This window comes from Pygoscelis adeliae, unplaced genomic scaffold (genome assembly GCF_000699105.1).
Source record: "Pygoscelis adeliae isolate BGI_AS28 unplaced genomic scaffold, ASM69910v1 Scaffold10, whole genome shotgun sequence".
NCBI lineage: Eukaryota > Metazoa > Chordata > Aves > Sphenisciformes > Spheniscidae > Pygoscelis > Pygoscelis adeliae.
The window spans coordinates 7,081,792-7,099,749 of NW_008824053.1; the positions used below are offsets into that span (position 1 = coordinate 7,081,792).

Sequence of the window (17,958 nt, forward strand, 5' to 3'; positions counted from 1 at the left end):
GGGGCGCTGCCGGCTGTGACACCCTCGGCCGCGGAGCCCGCGCCGCCTCTGCGCGGGTTAATGAGAAAATACCTCCCGCGTCTTACGTTTGTCTGGAACGTCTTCTCAAGCCGATACCGTGAGGTCAATAAGTTGTTGTTGTTTTTTTTTTTGGTTTTTTTTTGTTTTTTTTTTTAAATCAAGCACCTGCATTGACAGGAATATTGCAGTATCAGAGCAGGGCTTAACTGCGAAGTGATTGATCAGCTGTAAGAAAGGTGAGTGGCAACTGTGGCATACAGTATCCCGCAGGACGACGGAGACCTGATAAAACAGGAGCTGAATTTTTTGTTCAGCCTATTCATGGGCCTGTTCTTAGTGTTAAACTGCCGATTCAAAACTTTTCTTGCCCTCTCCGACAGCCGGGGAAACTGAAGGTCTTGGATCGTGTCTGAAAGCAGGCTGTGTTCTGGTGCGTGCAACGGCCGCTTGAGGAGAGCGGCTGTGATCTACACGTTTTTAAAAATTCATCTCGGTGATGATTTTTTGTTTGAGTTATAGAAGAAACTTTTCTTATGCAAATGAAAAATAATTTGTCTAATATGGCACATCTTTAAATTTATTCACAACCTAGGGGCTCTCCTCTGTTCTTAACGTCAACAATCTTTTATCTGAAACAATATTCCTGGCTACCTCTTAAGTACTGTATAAAGCATTTATAAAATGTTTGGGAGTCAGCGAAGTTAGTAACAGATCAACATCTACACACGTTGAATACTACAGAGAGTAACGTCTCAAACTGTGTTTATAAGGTTCTCTTCTAATCTTTCCCCTCATACTGATCTAGAACGTGAGCCTCTTCGGTTAATCACGATGCTTGAATACAATTACCTTTTGCTCTTTTTGTCTGGTTCATGATCACCGTTGGTTTGCATTCAGTCTTTTATGGCTGAAGGAATAGATATAATCTTGCCAAATGACAAGTTAATGCGCTCAGGTAGTTTATCTGAATTGCAATTTGGCGTGCTGGGTCTCCATTTCCAAGAGTGAACGATCCTAATACTAATGCCTAAGAAAAATGCTGTCTGTCTTGAAAATTCCATTTCTTTCAAGGACTGGACAGCCGGCTGACAGCAGGGGAAAATACTAGCTACTGAAGTAGATAAATTTTCCAGAAGAGTGAACGCTCGTGAGAGGCTTTTGGTATTCTTCTGGACACAGAAGGAAATGAGTCAGGATGTCTGCATACATGATGTTGTTGGCAAGTGAGAGAGGAAGAAGTTTTCAGCAAGTGACTCCATAATTCCCAAGGGACAGAAATTCCACTACTAAATAAATGTCCTGACAGCCTATCTGCAAATTTAAGATCTTGCCCAAACTTTTCTCTGGGTTCTGCAGAACATGTGCCATATTATGAGGAAGGTCTTAAATTCAGTGTAATGTGTAAGTGCCTTTCACAGAAGATAAACATCTTGGGAGTCCAGGTTGTCAGTGCAGACTGATCTGATGCTACTGTATTCACGCTTGCATGTTTTTTAACTGACGTGGACTTCTTTTCATTTCAGAAATGGAAAATCCTGAAGCGGCTGTGAGCAGCTGCAGTGCTCACGATGATGAAAATCTTTGCAGCTACAAACGACACCTGTCAGTGTCACAGGCGGGGCTTTTGGAAGACCAGCTTAGAAGGAAGTTAAAATTCTTCTTCATGAACCCATGTGAGAAATTCTGGGCCCGGGGCAGGAAACCTTGGAAACTTGGGATTCAGCTACTCAAAATAGCAATGGTTACTATTCAGGTGAGTAACTAGGGACGCAGAGACTCTTCTTAGCCCATGGGAATTCAAGTAAGGAGTGCAGGTGACAAATGCTATTCTTGGTGTGGTGCAGAGACAGGGAGAGGATAGGCCGCAAAACTATCTATCTTAGTTGCATACATGTAGCTTAGATCTCAGATGGCACAATTTTCTCCTAAAACTATTGACTGAAAGAGAGCTTTCCTAAGAGCGGAGATGAAAGGAACCATGTTTAAGGGCTCTACTTTTTACTTTACTCTTTTTTTTTTCTTTCCCTTTTTTTTTTGCCCCCCCCCCCGAGGATGGCACCCCTATACATCTATTCCCCCCAATAGCTTCTTCACTCTGAGTGTGTTTGTGTTCGAGGGAAGGAACAGTCGCTTGTGTTTCAATATCACAGTGATAAGAACTGAAACGGGTAGCTTTTTCATGGTGTTTGCTTATGCCTTGCGTATGGTATACAAACTCTTGTATTGAAAAAACTAGAAATTTTGCCCCACTCTTCCTCTCACCCAGCCTTGCACCGTAGATTTCATACAACGCATTTATCTGCTGCCTAAAACACAACTGTTTGTCTCAAAGTTCTGTGGTTAAGGAGGAAGAAGGTCTTTCATAAAATCTTTCTAACGCCTCAGATGATGATCCTTCAGAGTTGCCTGCACGTGATTTACATTTATGGTGGTGTCAGTGCTATAACAATGCAAGTATGGAGAAGAATGGTTTCCACGCTTGCGTGAATGATGGGACAAACTGCAGGAATAATAATTCTTTTGCTATACATCTGGCAGTATGTTTGTATCCCTTACTTACCGCTTTAGTTTAAAATGTATCATCATCCTCTGATTGTCATCTGTCCCATTTTGCGATTAAAAATAAAATTTGATGGTGGAAGAACCTAAATAAGAAAGAAACTAATGCTGATTTAGCCTTTTCACAGAAGGTGAGTGCCAGTAGGTAATTCAATCTTAGCACTGTTGATTTGCTGGTGTATTCCTGTGCACCTAGCACGCTGAGCTTGCCCACAGAGTGTTTTAGTATCTCTGTAACTGAGTTATCCTTATCAAACCCTACATATCCAGTTTGCATTGTGGCCATAAAACTAATCTGTAGACTACTGATTCAGACTTATCTCTGATGAGTTTCTTCACAATACTCCTGACACTAGATTTGAAACAATAGTCACTAAAGAGAATTGCGAGCTCCCACAAACAGTACATCGCATTCTTCTGGAAACCTTTTCCACCTGGATAGTAGCTAGCAGGGTTTTATGCTAACTTTTCATGAACAATTGCAATATATTTTTTTTTAACAGCTTCAGAGGTTATCCTGTTACAAGCCCAGTTTTGATCAGTTATTCTCAAAGCACCTTTCACCCAAACTGAGGGAGGGATGTTTGTTTTTCTGAGTTGTCCTCAATTTGCCTTTTCTGCTCTGGAGTAAGGACTTCAAAGTGGGGTCTGGTTAAGTCCTGTCCTGCCTTTTTGGCTGAGGTACACTGATATTCCCCAAGGCAAGTCATATTAATGTCAGGCTGAACTAACAAAGCACATGTAACAGTATATGGGTAGCTTGAATTTGCGATGGTATCCTTTTCTTTGTGAAAATGCGAGTCCTTGGCCAAGATGCTGGTAAACACATTAAAGGAACATTCTTGAAACCCTTTGTTTCCTAAAGTCAAACTTTCTTTTGACCAGCTGTGAAATGGAGTAGCCTGCATGTAAGTGCCGTGTGTACCAGCGTGATGAAAGAGTGGCTGTTTGCAGGACAGGATTCACATGTTCATCCAGAAGCCAACTTTGTCTTTGAAGAGGAAATATAAATGTCTTTTTCAGCTGGTGGTTTTTGGATTGAGCAATCAAATGGTGGTTGCCTTCAAAGAAGAGAACACTGTTGCATTCAAACATCTCTTCTTGAAAGGATACATGGACAGAATGGATGATACCTATGCTGTATACACACAAACAGATGTCTATGACCAGATATTCTTTGCAATAAACCAGGTAAGGATTGTCGCTGCAATGTATACAATACATATGCTCTTTACCTGGGTACCTTTTCTTCTTCCACCTTCCCTGATGGTGTCTGAAATTGAACTTCTGTGCCAGTGGCTTAAGACTAGAATGTTGACTTGTTCAGGTTTTCTGTCATTGCCAGAGCATTGTACTTGTGGCGACATCCTTAAAACTAATGAATATACTAATTCTGCACTAAAAGCAGGCCTTGGATTTGAGCCAGAGTGCTTTGCAAATAACAAATTAGGCTTTCTAGTAAGGTTGTAAAGAGAAAAAATTAATAAGCAAAAAGGTATTTAGATCCAAATCCTGCACTTAACCGTCTTTGTCAAATACCTTAAAGTATTTGAGGACTCAGCTGTAGTGTGGTGTAGGTTTCCGAGTTCTTTAGGTGACCTTTTAAATAAAAAAGGTAGGTTATAGCACAGATCCAAACGCTTCTGGGTTGGTTGGTTGTTTTTTGTTTTTTTTTTTCAGAGACTAATAGTTTTAGTGCCATCTAAGTTGGTTTGTCTGTTTGTTCTGAACTTTAGTACTTACAGCTACCCAACATTTCTGTTGGAAACCATGCTTATGAGAAGAGGGGAGCAGAAGAGACAGCTCTGGCCGTGTGTCAGCAGTTCTACAAGCGAGGAACCATCTGTCCTGGAAACGACACCTTTGATATAGACCCAGAGATTGTGACCGGTAATGAACCTAATCTATCGTATCAGTTCTTTGTGAGGAGGGACCCTACGTTTATGATGAATTCTTACAAACATCCAGTATTGTATAGTCCTATCAAATGATCTATATTGAACTTACTACCAGCCAAAACTGGCAAGAAAACTACGATGTAACTAACCTCTAGCCCTCACCTCCAAGGTAACAGTCCTTTATGTCTACTGCCACAAAACAAGTGATGAACCGTTAGCACTGATGATCATCTAATACAAGTATTTCGGGCTAATTTCAGGAGCCTTCCCTATGAATTCATGATGAATAACTTGGCTGGTTCAGGAAAGCCAATATATTTGTCGGCTAACTTCCCAAATGACTCCTCGCTTAAGCGTGCTATCTTGCCTGGTGTAGTCAACAGCTCTTTCCAGCCTCGGGAGTGGGAAAGGCAGATTACAGTTAAAGAGCGTGATAACCCATGAGATATTGTTGTGAGTGCTTATCCGTTGCAGACTGCTTGTACATTGAGCCAATGATGCTGTTAGACAACACAACAGTGGGAAAGCACAATTTGAATTTCACTCTGGATTTCCACAGGTGAGGAGGAATCAGCACCTCCTGTATTGGGGTATTTGTGCATTTTCCCTGTGAAAAGCTCATACAAAGCTCTATTGCAGACTGGTGACGGTGCAGCTCATGTTCAATCTGAAGGCGATCAACCTCCAGACCGTTCGTCACCACGAGCTCCCTGACTGTTACGATTTCACTCTGACGGTACGTGGAAGCCTGCCACGTGTCTTTCTGTTCAAAATGAGAAATCGTTCTTGCTGGTTTACCACGCACAGTCAGTGCAGATGTTTTCTCAAGAGTGTTGGGCACCATTGGCTGGTCCTCAGTGGTGTCTGGATTACTGTGTCATGGCTTAGCGTACCCTGTAAATAACCGCCAGTTGTGACTGTGGGAGGCTAAGCTTTGAGTGCTCGTGATGTGGTCCTGAAGCACTTGCTTGGCTTACTGCCTTTTGTGCTCTAATCCATCTGAAGTATAACGAAAGCATAAACCTCTTCTCTTTAGAGAGATGTTTCTAGGAAAGGTTGTTTTCAGATCATAGAGGAATGAGGCTGTAGTTTAAAAGAATTTCGCCTGGTATCTAGTTGATCAAGCAATTTGTGGCAAATAGATGGTTCACCAGGTTTGTCTTTCACTTTGACAGCATTTGATTGAATAAACTGGAATTACCTTAAGCTTAAACAAGTTTTGTAACTTCTCCCTAATTCAGAGAATTATTCTGAATCATTATGCAAGCTTAGCAATACAGTGTGCTACATATGTAATGGCTTAATTTTAAAAAGACATGCACTTTTTTGTTGTTGTTTTTAATACAGATAGTGTTTGATAATAAAGCCCATAGTGGAAGAATTAAAATAAGTCTAGACAACGACATAGCAATCAGGGAATGTAAAGACTGGCATGTTTCTGGATCAAGTAAGTGACATAAATGTGTTCAAATTTTCATGCTAAACTTTTGCCACACTAGCACTATGTTTGTCAACTTTTTTCTTTATTAAAATATGAGGCACTATTGACATGCATTCTCTAGTGGGTGCGCTCTAAATCCTGATTTTCTAAAGAATTGTTGTTCTTCAACCTCTGATCTGAGATCCTGGGAACCCAGCCACACCGTTACTTTCCTTAGCAGTTCTCAAACCTTGCACCATTGATACTGTCAAACCAAAATTTTTCCACACCTCACTGTGCACCCTTCTAGCTTTGGCTACTGAACTTAGGCTGCTCATTGCTTAAGGTAGGGCTGTGAACCGCAAAAAATAGCACCAGGCAACAGAAGGACACATGATAGTGGTGGAAAGTTGAAACTGATTCACTCTTATTTCAGGACTTAGCACCAGGAAAGATAAGGAAGCACTGTTGCTAAGGCTTGCTGGAGTGGAATGGCTAGAAACACTTCTTGCTGCTGCTTAAATGTTGTTTGGCATGTATTTGGGTGTAACTGAGATGCACGGTATGGTTAAATAATCTATCTTAAATAGTTACTCACAAGAGCACCCTTTGTTGGCAGCTATTGGGTCTGGTCAAAAAATTGTCTGAAATCTTTTTTGATTAGAGAAAATAATCTCTTTGAAAGTCAGAAGCTTTCCAGGACTCTAAATTCCACTTATTTTTTAATTTTTTCCTGAAGTAAGCAATAGGATGAATCAGGTCTATTTTTCTACTTTGCCACTTTCCCCTTTGCTACGCGTACATTAGGAAATGAAGAGCTGGTAGTGAAAAAAAGAGTTTGGCTTTTTTTAAAGATCCAGATTGGAATTAATTTGGGGGAATTTAATGAAATGCATCAGAGAATACAAAACACACCACATATGCATATACATGTTCCACTAAACACTCTGTATCAACTAGCTTTACTAGCTGCCATGTTATAAATGCACACCAGATGGCATGCTACGTCTAACAGATTGCTAGTGCAGCAGTACAAGAAGGTTTTGATACCAGGCTTCTGTAATGATCCACATTTGATATCTATGTAGATCGCCTCTACAACAGTTTTCAAAATCATCTCCTGGAGTACCCTGTATTATTTTCTGAAAGCCAAGGAAAAATACAAAGGTAATGATTGCAACTGGATAATAACAAGTTGTTGCTGCTCTGGACTACACTGCAAAACCAACTTAAATGGCAACAGTACACGAGTTAGTGACTTTGGTATAAGCAAGAAGTAGGCGGGCTTCTTCTGAGTAGTGCAGTTTGTGAAGTCAACTAGAACTTCAGTATCCTGTTTGGGAGAATTGCTGCACCTTCTTACAAATTTAGCATTAATTTATTTCAATTTTTTTCTTCAAACAATCACTCAGCGTTAAAAATCTAACCCTTATACTGTCTCATCTAGTTTCAGCTGTATGATAGGTATAAAAACCAAAAAGAGGTCTAGTGGTAGACTTGGTGCAAAATTTGACCTTAGTTAATCAAGAATATGAATTTTAGTAACATAAGAGATGGAGAACTCATGTCTAGCTCAATGTTGGTCTTTGCTAGCTGAGCAGCAGTGCAAATTATCTGCACTGCTCTAGGACAGAAAGCCTATCTGGTAGTCAAATACTGGTCTCAAAGAGAAGATACATACTGTTAAGTTCCCGGGATTTCTTTTTTTTTTTTTTGGACAAGTTCTGTCACTCCAAAGGCCATTCCAGTGCTTGTAAAATGGACAACTCCCACCTCTAATTCTGCAGGGCTGTAAGAAGCACTCACACTCTGGTATATTTTTTATGTGGTATCAACCTTCCTAAATTAACTGAAGTGTTCTCTGTAGTGCAGATGCACTTGTGTCTCTCATGAAAATGTGTCAGATGATAAACTTTTGTGGGAAAAATGCTAAGATTTTTCTTAATTCAGTTGTATAAACATAGTTAACATCAAAACTTGATTCTTACTTCAATACTCAAGATGGTCAACAAGATGAAATGCGTCTGATTATAAACATGTACATTTTTGTTCTTGCAGTACAGAAGAACACTCATTACATGATGATCTTCGATGCTTTTGTTATATTGACTTGTCTGGCCTCATTGATCCTTTGCACGCGATCAGTGGTTAAAGGAATTCGGCTCCAAAGGGTGGGTGTAACTCTTTCCTTGGAAAGTCTTCATGTCTTGTGTTAAGTCTGATTAACTTTTTTCTTTCCTCCTTTCCCCTAGGAATTTGTAAGCTTTTTCCTATATTATTATAAGAAAGAAGTATCTTTCAGTGATCAAATGGAATTTGTCAATGGATGGTACATCCTGATTATGGTCAGTGATGTCTTAACTATTGTTGGATCAACTCTAAAGATGGAGATACAAGCCAAGGTAAGCTTTTTATACTGTCAGGTGGAAACAAAACTGGTTGTTTCTGTCCCAGCTAGGTTTAAATCTCTCTGAGGACTTTAGGCTGGCTATACTTGGTTCTGAGTGGCATGAAATTTTAGAACTCTATCTTTTCCACTGGAATTATAACTGAGATGTGTTGTTTCCAGTTGCAAGATTTAAAAACTCCAAATATCACCGAATGTTCTAGTTCTAATTATCTTTGCTCCTTTGTGATTCCAAGGAATAAAATGAACTTCATCTGTGAAAGTTTAAGACTGTTGAATTCCTCTCTTCCCCATTTAGGACCACTTATATTTGCTTATTTGATGGATTTTTTTAAAATTTAGCATTTAACTTTCTGTTCCCCATTTAACAAGTGTTTAACCAACACAGAGACTCTTTTCTTAAACATCACTTTGCTGCTTTCCCAGCTTTTGGTTTCCAGCTACCACACAGGTAGCCACAGCCAGGTTCTAGGCCTTCAATTTCTAAAATAAACTTGATATAGGAAAAAAAAAAATCTTTTAAAATCGTATTATGTGCAGCCAGAATTAGGGAGGAAAAATTATTACAATATGCTATCCTGAAACACTCTAATATTCAGATAATGTTGTTCTTCACCAAATCTGTAGCAGACTTTGAAGTGTGACATTGCAACACAACAGACTTTGGACAGTAATGATGAAAGGATGGGTCTGAAATCCATCTGGTAACAGCTTGACTATCAGAAACGCCCTGTACAAATTGCCCTATCTTACCTTAGGAACTATAAACTCAGTTCTTAGGATAGAAAGAAGCTAGGAGGAAGCTGGCTAAGATAAGAGATAACTCCATCCTGCTTTGGGAGAAGCAAAGACGAGAACAAGATTGGAGTAAGATCTTGCATTTGGGTTTCTGGTATCTTATATATATAAATACATCTATTTATATATGTTTCCTTTCTAAGAGAGTGTTTTACTAAAACTCCTCTCTACAGCTACATTTCACTTCATTTTGCAAGGCTTGTGGACCATAATAACAAGATGGTGTTCCATGTTACTGTATGAAAGTTAATGGCTGAATAATAAGTTCATATTAAAGTAGCCTAAATTTGGTTTTTGTCAAGCTGTAAATGAATTATGCTAATATAAAAGATTAGCCAACTCTTAGAGGAATAAAAACAGAAAACAGTGAAAACTTCCTATTCATGTAAGCTGTCATGATCCATTTCAGAGTAGAGCTGCAGTTCAGGGAACAGAGTATATACTAACTTGGATGAAAACAGGCCAGTATGTGTAGGTGGAAAAAAACAGTGAAGTGCCAAAAAAATATAAATTAAGTTCTGGTTAGAATTAATTAGAAGCTAATTAGTCTTCTCCTTGATAACTTTCTACACTTCACAGTTCCCGGCTACCTAACAAGATCCTCCTTAGTATTTATCTGAGCTCTGCTGACAAGTCATGCTATTTTTTAAAACCCGCTTTGCCTACGTACTGGAAGAACCTTCTTTGCTCTGCGGTTCTAAAGTCACGTCTACACTGTCCATTGGGATGCAGAGGAGAGATTTCCAAGCTGCTCTGGGGAATCTGTCCATGCAGATTCCAGAAGCAGTTGCCGCAGGTCTGGAAGCAACATAAAAATGTTTGCAGTGCCACTCTGCAGGTCTTAGTGAGGCAGGTACAGAGGGGGTGTTTCTGCACCTGCAGTGCAGCTGCGCTCTTGGCCTTGCAAATGAAGCTTGTCTTGTCAGAATCTATTTTACAAACAGCCATATGTAAAGGCATGTGAAATGAGTTACACTTGAAAGTGCCCTTGCTCTTCGGTGGGACTTCTGCTCTTCAATGTGCATATTGTGCCAAACTAATTTTTGATGGGAGAGATTGCCAAGGAAAACAATGTTTCTTAACAGATCTTTGTAGTAATGAGAGTCGCAATTTAGAACCTGTCAGTTGTTACAATACTTGGCTTTGTTTTTCTTTCTTTTTTTTTTTTTTCTTCTTTTTTTTTAGAGTCTGACAAGTTATGACGTCTGTAGCATACTGCTAGGAATATCCACTATGCTTGTGTGGCTTGGAGTCATTCGCTACCTAGGTTTCTTTCAGAAGTATAATGTAAGGATCTCCTGGGATCTTCGTGCTGTTGGTATTTATTCTGTTTGTTGCTATAAGAGGACTGGAAGAAATGCCTGGTTGAATTCTAACTGTTGCATTGCTTTGTGCAGCTTCTCATCCTAACACTGCGAGCAGCATTACCCAACGTAATGAGGTTCTGTTGTTGTGCTGCTATGATCTACCTGGGCTATTGTTTCTGTGGATGGATTGTACTGGGACCATACCATGTGAAGGTAATACACTTAACAGGAAAAAAGACAACTTGAATAGCAGCATGGATTCCAAACAAATGAGATTATTACTGTTGTCTTCTAAGTTTCCATGTCAAGGCTTCCCTTAATATGAAAATAGCGCATCTTCAACATGATGCTGCTCTGTTTGAGGAGTCTGACTTCCATGACTCAATCAGACTTTCCTCGAGTTATGAAAGCTCTGAGTCAGAAGTGGAAGCTGCCGTGACTCCCAATCACATGCTGGTATTTTGAGAAATAATTTTCATCTTGCAGAACGCCGGTGTCAAACTAAAGCTTTGGAGACTTTATCCTTATCCCTTTTAAAAGTTACATCGGCTTGCCTGCTCCGGCAGGAGTTTACAGGTGAATGAAATGAATGTGTATGTGTACAGGAGGTGACAAACTTTGCTCATTCCTCAAATATTTTACTGTTTGCACCTTGTCATACCCTGGGCGTACAAAGAGATCCAAGGCAGCCAGTCAACAGCTGTGTATCTTCATGTTGTGTGCAGTCTTTGGATCCAAATAAAGCGGCGATGGATGTCCTTGTCTTCTTCCCTCCTCTCTAGTTTCGCTCTCTGAACATGGTTTCCGAATGTCTTTTTTCATTGATCAATGGAGATGACATGTTTGCCACCTTTGCAAAAATGCAGCAGAAAAGTTACTTGGTTTGGTTATTCAGTAGGATCTACCTCTACTCCTTCATCAGTCTGTTCATCTATATGGTGCTGAGTCTCTTCATTGCACTCATTACAGATACGTATGAAACTGTCAAGGTAAGCATGAACTCTCACTCTTCGTTTGGAATAAAAATGCAAGATGGGTGCTGTCAAGACTCTCATCTCCCTCAATATTTTGACTTGCAGTGTGTGCCAATTTAAAGAATAAATAAAATGGCTACTTTTGAGGGTGCAGAGTGATGACGAGGTTTTTAGTCCTTCCCTACTTCAGTTTTCTTACAAGTCTATCTGATTTCCTGCCCCAATGGAAGCTAAGCATCTACTAAAAAGCAGTAATTTCATATTCAGTTCTCTGAATCTTCTAAATCCAGGCTTAAGCAATGTTTGAAAAGTGGTCTGGGGAGGATTTAGGTTATTGTGTGGTTTTGCTCTGCTAAAGGTTTAACTAAATATCAATTTTTAGCACTACCAGCAAGATGGCTTTCCGGAGACAGAACTTCAGAGATTTATATCACAGTGCAAAGACTTACCGCACTCTGGCAGGTACAGGTTAGAGGAGGAGAGTTCTGTATCTCTCTTCTGTTGTTGTAACGGTACGTACCTATGTTAAAATTATACATTAATGTATATGCAAAAGCAACACACCACAAAATGTCCCTGGTATAATGTTTACGAAGAGTACTTCAATTTTGGGGAGTGGAGGGGGAAAAAACCCACAAAAATCCCAAACTATTTCTAATGCTCTGGAATGGGGCACTTCAGTGAAATGTCTGCAGCCAACAAACTCCTTAGGAGAGGTGAGGGAACTTTTAAATTAAGAATTAATTAACATATGAAAAATAGTACAGAAAGTTAGATAATATATACAGTAACTGAGGAACCCCGTATGTATAATGCGCAAGCATTAACACTTCCTATACTTATTGCAATAGCCAGGACTTACTGAACTCATTCAGTGTCTTCTTTCTAATGACACCTTGTGCAGTAAGGTGTCCTAACTTAAATGGTAGCAGGCCTGAAACCTGGGGAGAAAATCAGCTTGCCAAGGTTGTAAGATAGCATGCAGTTTAAGATATTATCACAGCACTTGGAAAAGGATTGCCTAACTTCCACTATGGAGAGCTTAATGCTTCAGTTATTTGAAGTTTTGTTTCTTCAGGAATAATGATTGCAGGTTACGTGGTTTATATTTAACCTGGCTGGCAGCAACTCTTGAGTCTTGCTTGCTGAAGGGTCCCTTGGTGGGGGAGCCTTAAAATATTTGCAGCTTGATTAAAAAGATCAAAGGCGTTTGCAGCTCCTTGGTATTGGGCTTTTCTGGTGTGATATATTGTTATATGCCAGAAGATGATAGAATATATTTCTGAGGGGGAGGAAAAGAGGGCGTATTCTGGAGCAGGGAGAGAACAGAGCCTGCAGTCAGACAGTCCACAGCGGAGAGCTGCTGTTCTGACCGAGTGCCTTTCTTGAAATGAAAGTGTGGGATGAAGCAGAGCAGGGCATCTTACTCCTGGGTAAAGGGCACTGAACTGTTAATATTTCCTTTTCTGCACACACCTCTCAGTTTAACCAGGCAAGAAACCCAGCGCGAGGCGGGACAGGGTGGGGATGTAATACTTCTCCCACTGACTTGGAGGTGGGGATCAGGACTCTGGAAGAGCATTTGAAAAGGAAAACTTGGTTACTCTCAAGCAATTTGTTCTTCAGGGGCATTGGGCAGCCAGCAGTGCCCTGGGCTCAGAGCTGTAGGCATTTAAGCGCCTGGTTTCAGAGCCTTGTTTCCTGAACTGATTATTTACTCTTCAATGATTTTATCCTGGTCCAAAATGTCTTGATCCACATGCGTGCCTCATACTATGCATGTTAGTGTTACAAACTGGAAATAGCGTGTTTCTTGCTCTAGAAGCTGGACCAAGGGCTGACTTTGCAGTTGCCTGCACATACTGGACGTCACTCCTTTAGCCCAGTACTGTGGCCTTTTACTTTGAAACAAATGATCTGTAGGAATAAATAAGTATCTCGAGTGGGATGTTGTTACCAGTGCTATGGCTTCTGCTCTTTAAACAGCCATGCGGTCCTACAGGACACACAAAGCTTAATTCTTTCACATGTTCAAAATGTTTCATGGTGGTTCATAGCAGTTATTTGACATATCAGTGTATGTCAAATGAGTAATTAAATAGTTCAGATGCACCTTTAAGGCTCCTTGTAGAATGAAACTATTATTTTGATGCAGTACCTGGTAACTTTTTTCCCCCTCTCCTGTACAGGTCCTAGTGAACATATTTAATGGATTGTGGGAGTGTATCGTGGAGGCTTTGAAGCAGCACACATTGCAAGAACTGGACAGTGGAGCTCGTGGAAAACCTTATACCTAAAGCCTGAATTTGCTTTTCTCAACAGTGTAAGCCTGTGGCAGAAGCTTGTGATAAACTTACAGTCTTTCTGATTAGGCACTCGCACTGCTAGTTCAGGGGTTGTGGGGGTTTGACTTTTTTATTAGATTTGTTCTATTTGTTTCCTCGGTTAAATTCTGCTAGAATGCAGAGGGCATTAAAAAGCTGTCTGTGTTCAGCGACTTGGCTAGATTTATGTGAGTAGACTAGAAATGCAGTAACTTTCAACTATAAGTAGAAATAGTGCTGGACAATTGCAACTTCGAACACCAACCTAGCCCTCAGTACTGCAGACGTTATCTAGCTATGGCTGACCCGGCACTGAATGAATGAAAGCTCACTCTAGAGCCCTCAGCATTTTTTGTTTATTTACACTCATAGTAAACATAACATAAACTAAAACTATGAAATTTGGTGTAACTTGTTTCTGGAGACATTACAGTGAATTGATGCACAAGCCATTCAAATATGGCTGAAAGCATAAACTAAATATTTCTATAAACATGAGTACCACTTAATGTAAGTGGCAGTCTCTTCTCAGAGAGGCCAGGGATATGCCAGGCCAGAACTGAAGTTTGAGGGGTGATTTGAGTGGAGAAATGTAGATGTTCTCCTATATCCAGCGCTGGGCAGGATCAATTACAGTCTTCAGCTTTGCAGTGTGCTGACCTTACGTTTTTAAAGGAAAAGTCAGACAAAAGCACTTCAAAATATCTATTTTTTTAATTTGAAATCTTCCTCTGGTACACCAGTCTGTAAACCTGAAGTCTAAACTAAGTTAAATGCATATGTATTTAATAGATATGCCTCTCAGAGTCATCTCTCTCCACGCTTTAGAAACTGGATGTTTCCTACCAACCTAAGAACCTGGTACTGTCAGCGGCTGTTTGAAACATTAGATCTTGTAAAAGTTCAGTTCTGATAACTTAGTGTTTATACTTTGTTGCTTGTGATGCCATTTAATGGATGCCTTATTTTCTGTAGTCTATTCAGTCTGGGAGCAGAATAGAAAACCAAAGGGAAGCATATTTTAGATAACTTGCATTTGTGAGCAACAATCCTGTAGGTATATGTGACAACGTATAATGCTGTGCACAAAGGTGGAGGACACTAAACATGTTCTGTCTGAATGTTTACACATTGTAAATGCGCAACAATAAACACTTCCAGCTGCAGTAAGTACTGGGTGTGTCAGTATTCATTGTAAGAGTAAATATGTTGCCAGGTTAATATAGGAACTTTTTTTTGTTTTAATAGCAGCACGCAATTTCTGGCATGAAGCAGCGCGTGGAGTGTGTGAACTTGCATTTCCTGTAGTCAGGATAGTTCCTGCGGACTCTGGTGAGGACCTGTTGCCAGTGTGATCCTGTTTAACAGCTTTTCAGAGTTTGCCATAGAAACAAATAAGCAAGTATTAAACCTTACACTAAAAGTGCTCTTGTACATTACGTGAAGTTCAAATTCAGCAAAGGCAAACCAGATGCAAGGGGTAGGCAGAACAGATTATTCACAGCATCTGAAAGTTTCCTGTATTGAGGTCCTTGTCTTCCAACAGTCACCTAAGATTGAAGATTTCTGAAGCTTTTCAAGGAGATTCAAGGCAATCTTGCCTCGAAAAGCAAATATTAAGCGACCATGTTTTCTGTTGACACATTAAACTCCTTATGGATCTCCAACAACACACAATGTATAATGTGCACATCGCTATTGTGTAACATAGTTTGTGCAAGGAATTCTGGCAAGGATGGCAAGCGCTTTAAGATCACTGAAGTGCAGAAGGCTGACTTCTTAGCAAGGCTTTTTCATACAGAGTTAAGAGAAAGCTAAGATTAATAACTTGCTGAAAATGCGGGTGCATTTTGTGAACAACTATGGAATACTTTGTTTGCCAATACAGTTGTAAGGCAAGTAGTAGTCTGATTTCATTTAGAAATGGGGCAGAGCATATGCTTCATCACTGTTAACATGAAATTGGCAACAAATTTCAACAAAATTTGTCAGAGCTCTAAAATACCAAATTCTTACAAAGTTTTATAGAAGCAAGGAGAAATAGCAGTATAAGCATAAGGCATGGAAAGCTACAATGGGTGACCCCAGAGCAGCAAAAGATATCGTATATAGATTCTTTCAATTCCTAATAGGACGAATCTTCCACTGAAGACTGGTTTCTGTTGCCTGAAGAGCAAACTTCACTGTGAAGCTTGATTTGCAGTGAAATCCCTGTTAGCGTCTTTAAGTAATGACACGTGCTTGTGCTACAGCTAAAAAGTCGATCAACTGAGACATAGAAATTCATTGGAAAACCACACTGTCACTTCTGCTGGACTACACAGCTTTTAATTCAGCATTGCTGGCAGTTGTGTGGGTTTGGGGAGGAAAGAGTTGATGAAAGGCAACTTGCCTTCAAACAGTAACGGGCAGGGTCACAGTGTGAAGCCAGAGGGGAAGGGCTACCTTGAATTAGGAGAAGGATGTGTAAAGCAAAGGATAGGATGGGGTCAGAGGAAAAGAAGGGACAACTGCTTGTGAAGTTAGCAGAGCAGCAATTGTGTATTTCTGGCCATGGGTGCAGGCTGTTACGTGGGGGAAAGAAGAACAGTACCCTGACAAGTTACTGGCTTACACCTGCTCAAAATGTCCAGTTCTGACTGGAAAAATGAACGCTGCTTGTATTACATATCTGATACCTATCTATATTTTTTTTAAGAAAACTATGTATTGTTCTCCTTGGTAGTGCTGCTGGCAATCTAAGTGCCTGCTGTCCAGATTTCTGACCTGCTTGATCCTTGGTGTTCAGGATCTTCATCTGCCTATTTGGCTCATCTGAGAAGAAGCCAGTCAATGCTGTGTTTTCTAGCCTACCGGCTGCATTTGAGATGAAGTGCAGCTCTGCCAGGAGATCTGTGGCTGCTGCTGTTGTGTGTATGGTGGGGCTTTTTAATCTTATTTTGTGTCAAGATATGATGTGCTGGTTCTGGCCTTGCAGAGCAAAGAAGTGTGACAATGATCTTATTCTAAAAAAAACCCTCATGACTTCAACAGTATCAGTAATCTCAACATTAGCAATGCTAGTAACACATGTAAAGCCGCATCCTGGAGACATCGGTATCTTTATGCTGATACAATTAAGCAGGCACAGACAGAACTGTAAAATGCAAGTGGGGAGAGCAAAGAAGCAGATAAAGCATCAGATAAAATCATTATGCTTAAAAACACCATCCTAAGGAAAACAGGGCTTTCAGTGCTGTCCAAGAAGGTGTGGAGGGGTAAGAGAGTTCCTCTGTTCTGATTCTTACTGAGCTCTAGAAAGAGTTGCCTGAAAAATACCGATAGTCAGTATTTCCTCATGAAAATAAGTTGCAGGGTGCTAAACTTGGGCAGCAGCTGTTTTCCAGCCAAGGCTCATTTCAATGCCAATGTTTTGCATATGCCCAGGTAGTGAGAACTTCTTGTTTTCAGCAGAGCTCAGATCTCTTAGCAGAATGAAGTTACACTGAGGGGAAGAGGGAGGTGGGGGCCATGCTTGTTTCTAAGGACCGGTTTCCGTGTTCGATAGAAGCATATTGTCAAGTAAACAGCGTGCATGCAAAAGGGGAAGAAATCAAATCCAGATATGCTCATACCTTTCCAATAAAAAAGTGTGTAAAGGCATAATTTATCTCTGGTGGATGGAGGGGAAAAACAGATGCTGCTGTAAAAGACCAAACCTGTGACTGCATCTGTCGGGGGCACCTTGCTGCCTGAGGCAGTAACTAATACCAGATGCTTCAGAGGACACCTTAAGAAACCTTTCATGCATGAGCTGACATAATGCTCCCGCAGCTAATTTTGAGTAACTGCACATAGATGTTTGCCTGGGCTTTTGTTCCTTCTTCTCCCTTAAACAGGGTGACCGTAACCAAACACAGCATCATCTGAGAGCGTTAAGTGAGAGTCCCGCGCTGCCCGTCCCCGCCGTCTGGGCAGGTGGAGAGCTCACAGTTGCTGCAATGGAGCCTCTTACAAGCCTGCATTCTGTTTTGAACACCCTAGTTTGGAGTAACCACATTAAACCACATCCTCTGAGGAACCAAGTACCTTTTCGGCTGCAAAACGACCAGCTCTGTGGTAGCTAATCTTAACCTGACACCCTTCCCTGCACGTTGTCTCCTTGCCTACCGCAGCAACCACCGAGCCTTATCTCGCTTAGCAAGAGCCTGAGCACCGGTGGCTTTGCCGCGAAGGAAAAGAGGCAGAGGTGGCGGAGGAGAGGGACCTCC

The 17,958-nt window shown here is 40.6% G+C and overlaps 1 protein-coding gene and 1 long non-coding RNA gene across 2 annotated transcripts; one reads left to right on the top strand and one right to left on the bottom strand.

Moving 5' to 3' along the window:
* The first annotated feature begins 1,546 nt into the window (after window positions 1–1,546).
* MCOLN3 (mucolipin 3) lies at window positions 1,547–13,618 on the top strand. Its single transcript, XM_009333799.1, has 13 exons — window positions 1,547–1,774; window positions 3,604–3,771; window positions 4,317–4,470; window positions 4,953–5,037; window positions 5,118–5,214; window positions 5,826–5,925; window positions 7,957–8,069; window positions 8,151–8,300; window positions 10,289–10,390; window positions 10,501–10,623; window positions 11,193–11,399; window positions 11,767–11,896; window positions 13,574–13,618. The coding sequence occupies exons 1-13, from the start codon at window positions 1,547–1,549 to the stop codon at window positions 13,591–13,593; spliced, it is 1,677 nt and encodes a 558-aa protein (XP_009332074.1). The 3' UTR covers window positions 13,594–13,618.
* LOC103925140 lies at window positions 11,036–11,906 on the bottom strand. The gene is made up of 2 exons (XR_664021.1): window positions 11,834–11,906; window positions 11,036–11,260 (listed from the first exon to the last, which is right to left on the bottom strand). It is a non-coding gene; the product is annotated as an uncharacterized LOC103925140 (long non-coding RNA).
* Window positions 13,619–17,958: the final 4,340 nt, after the last annotated feature.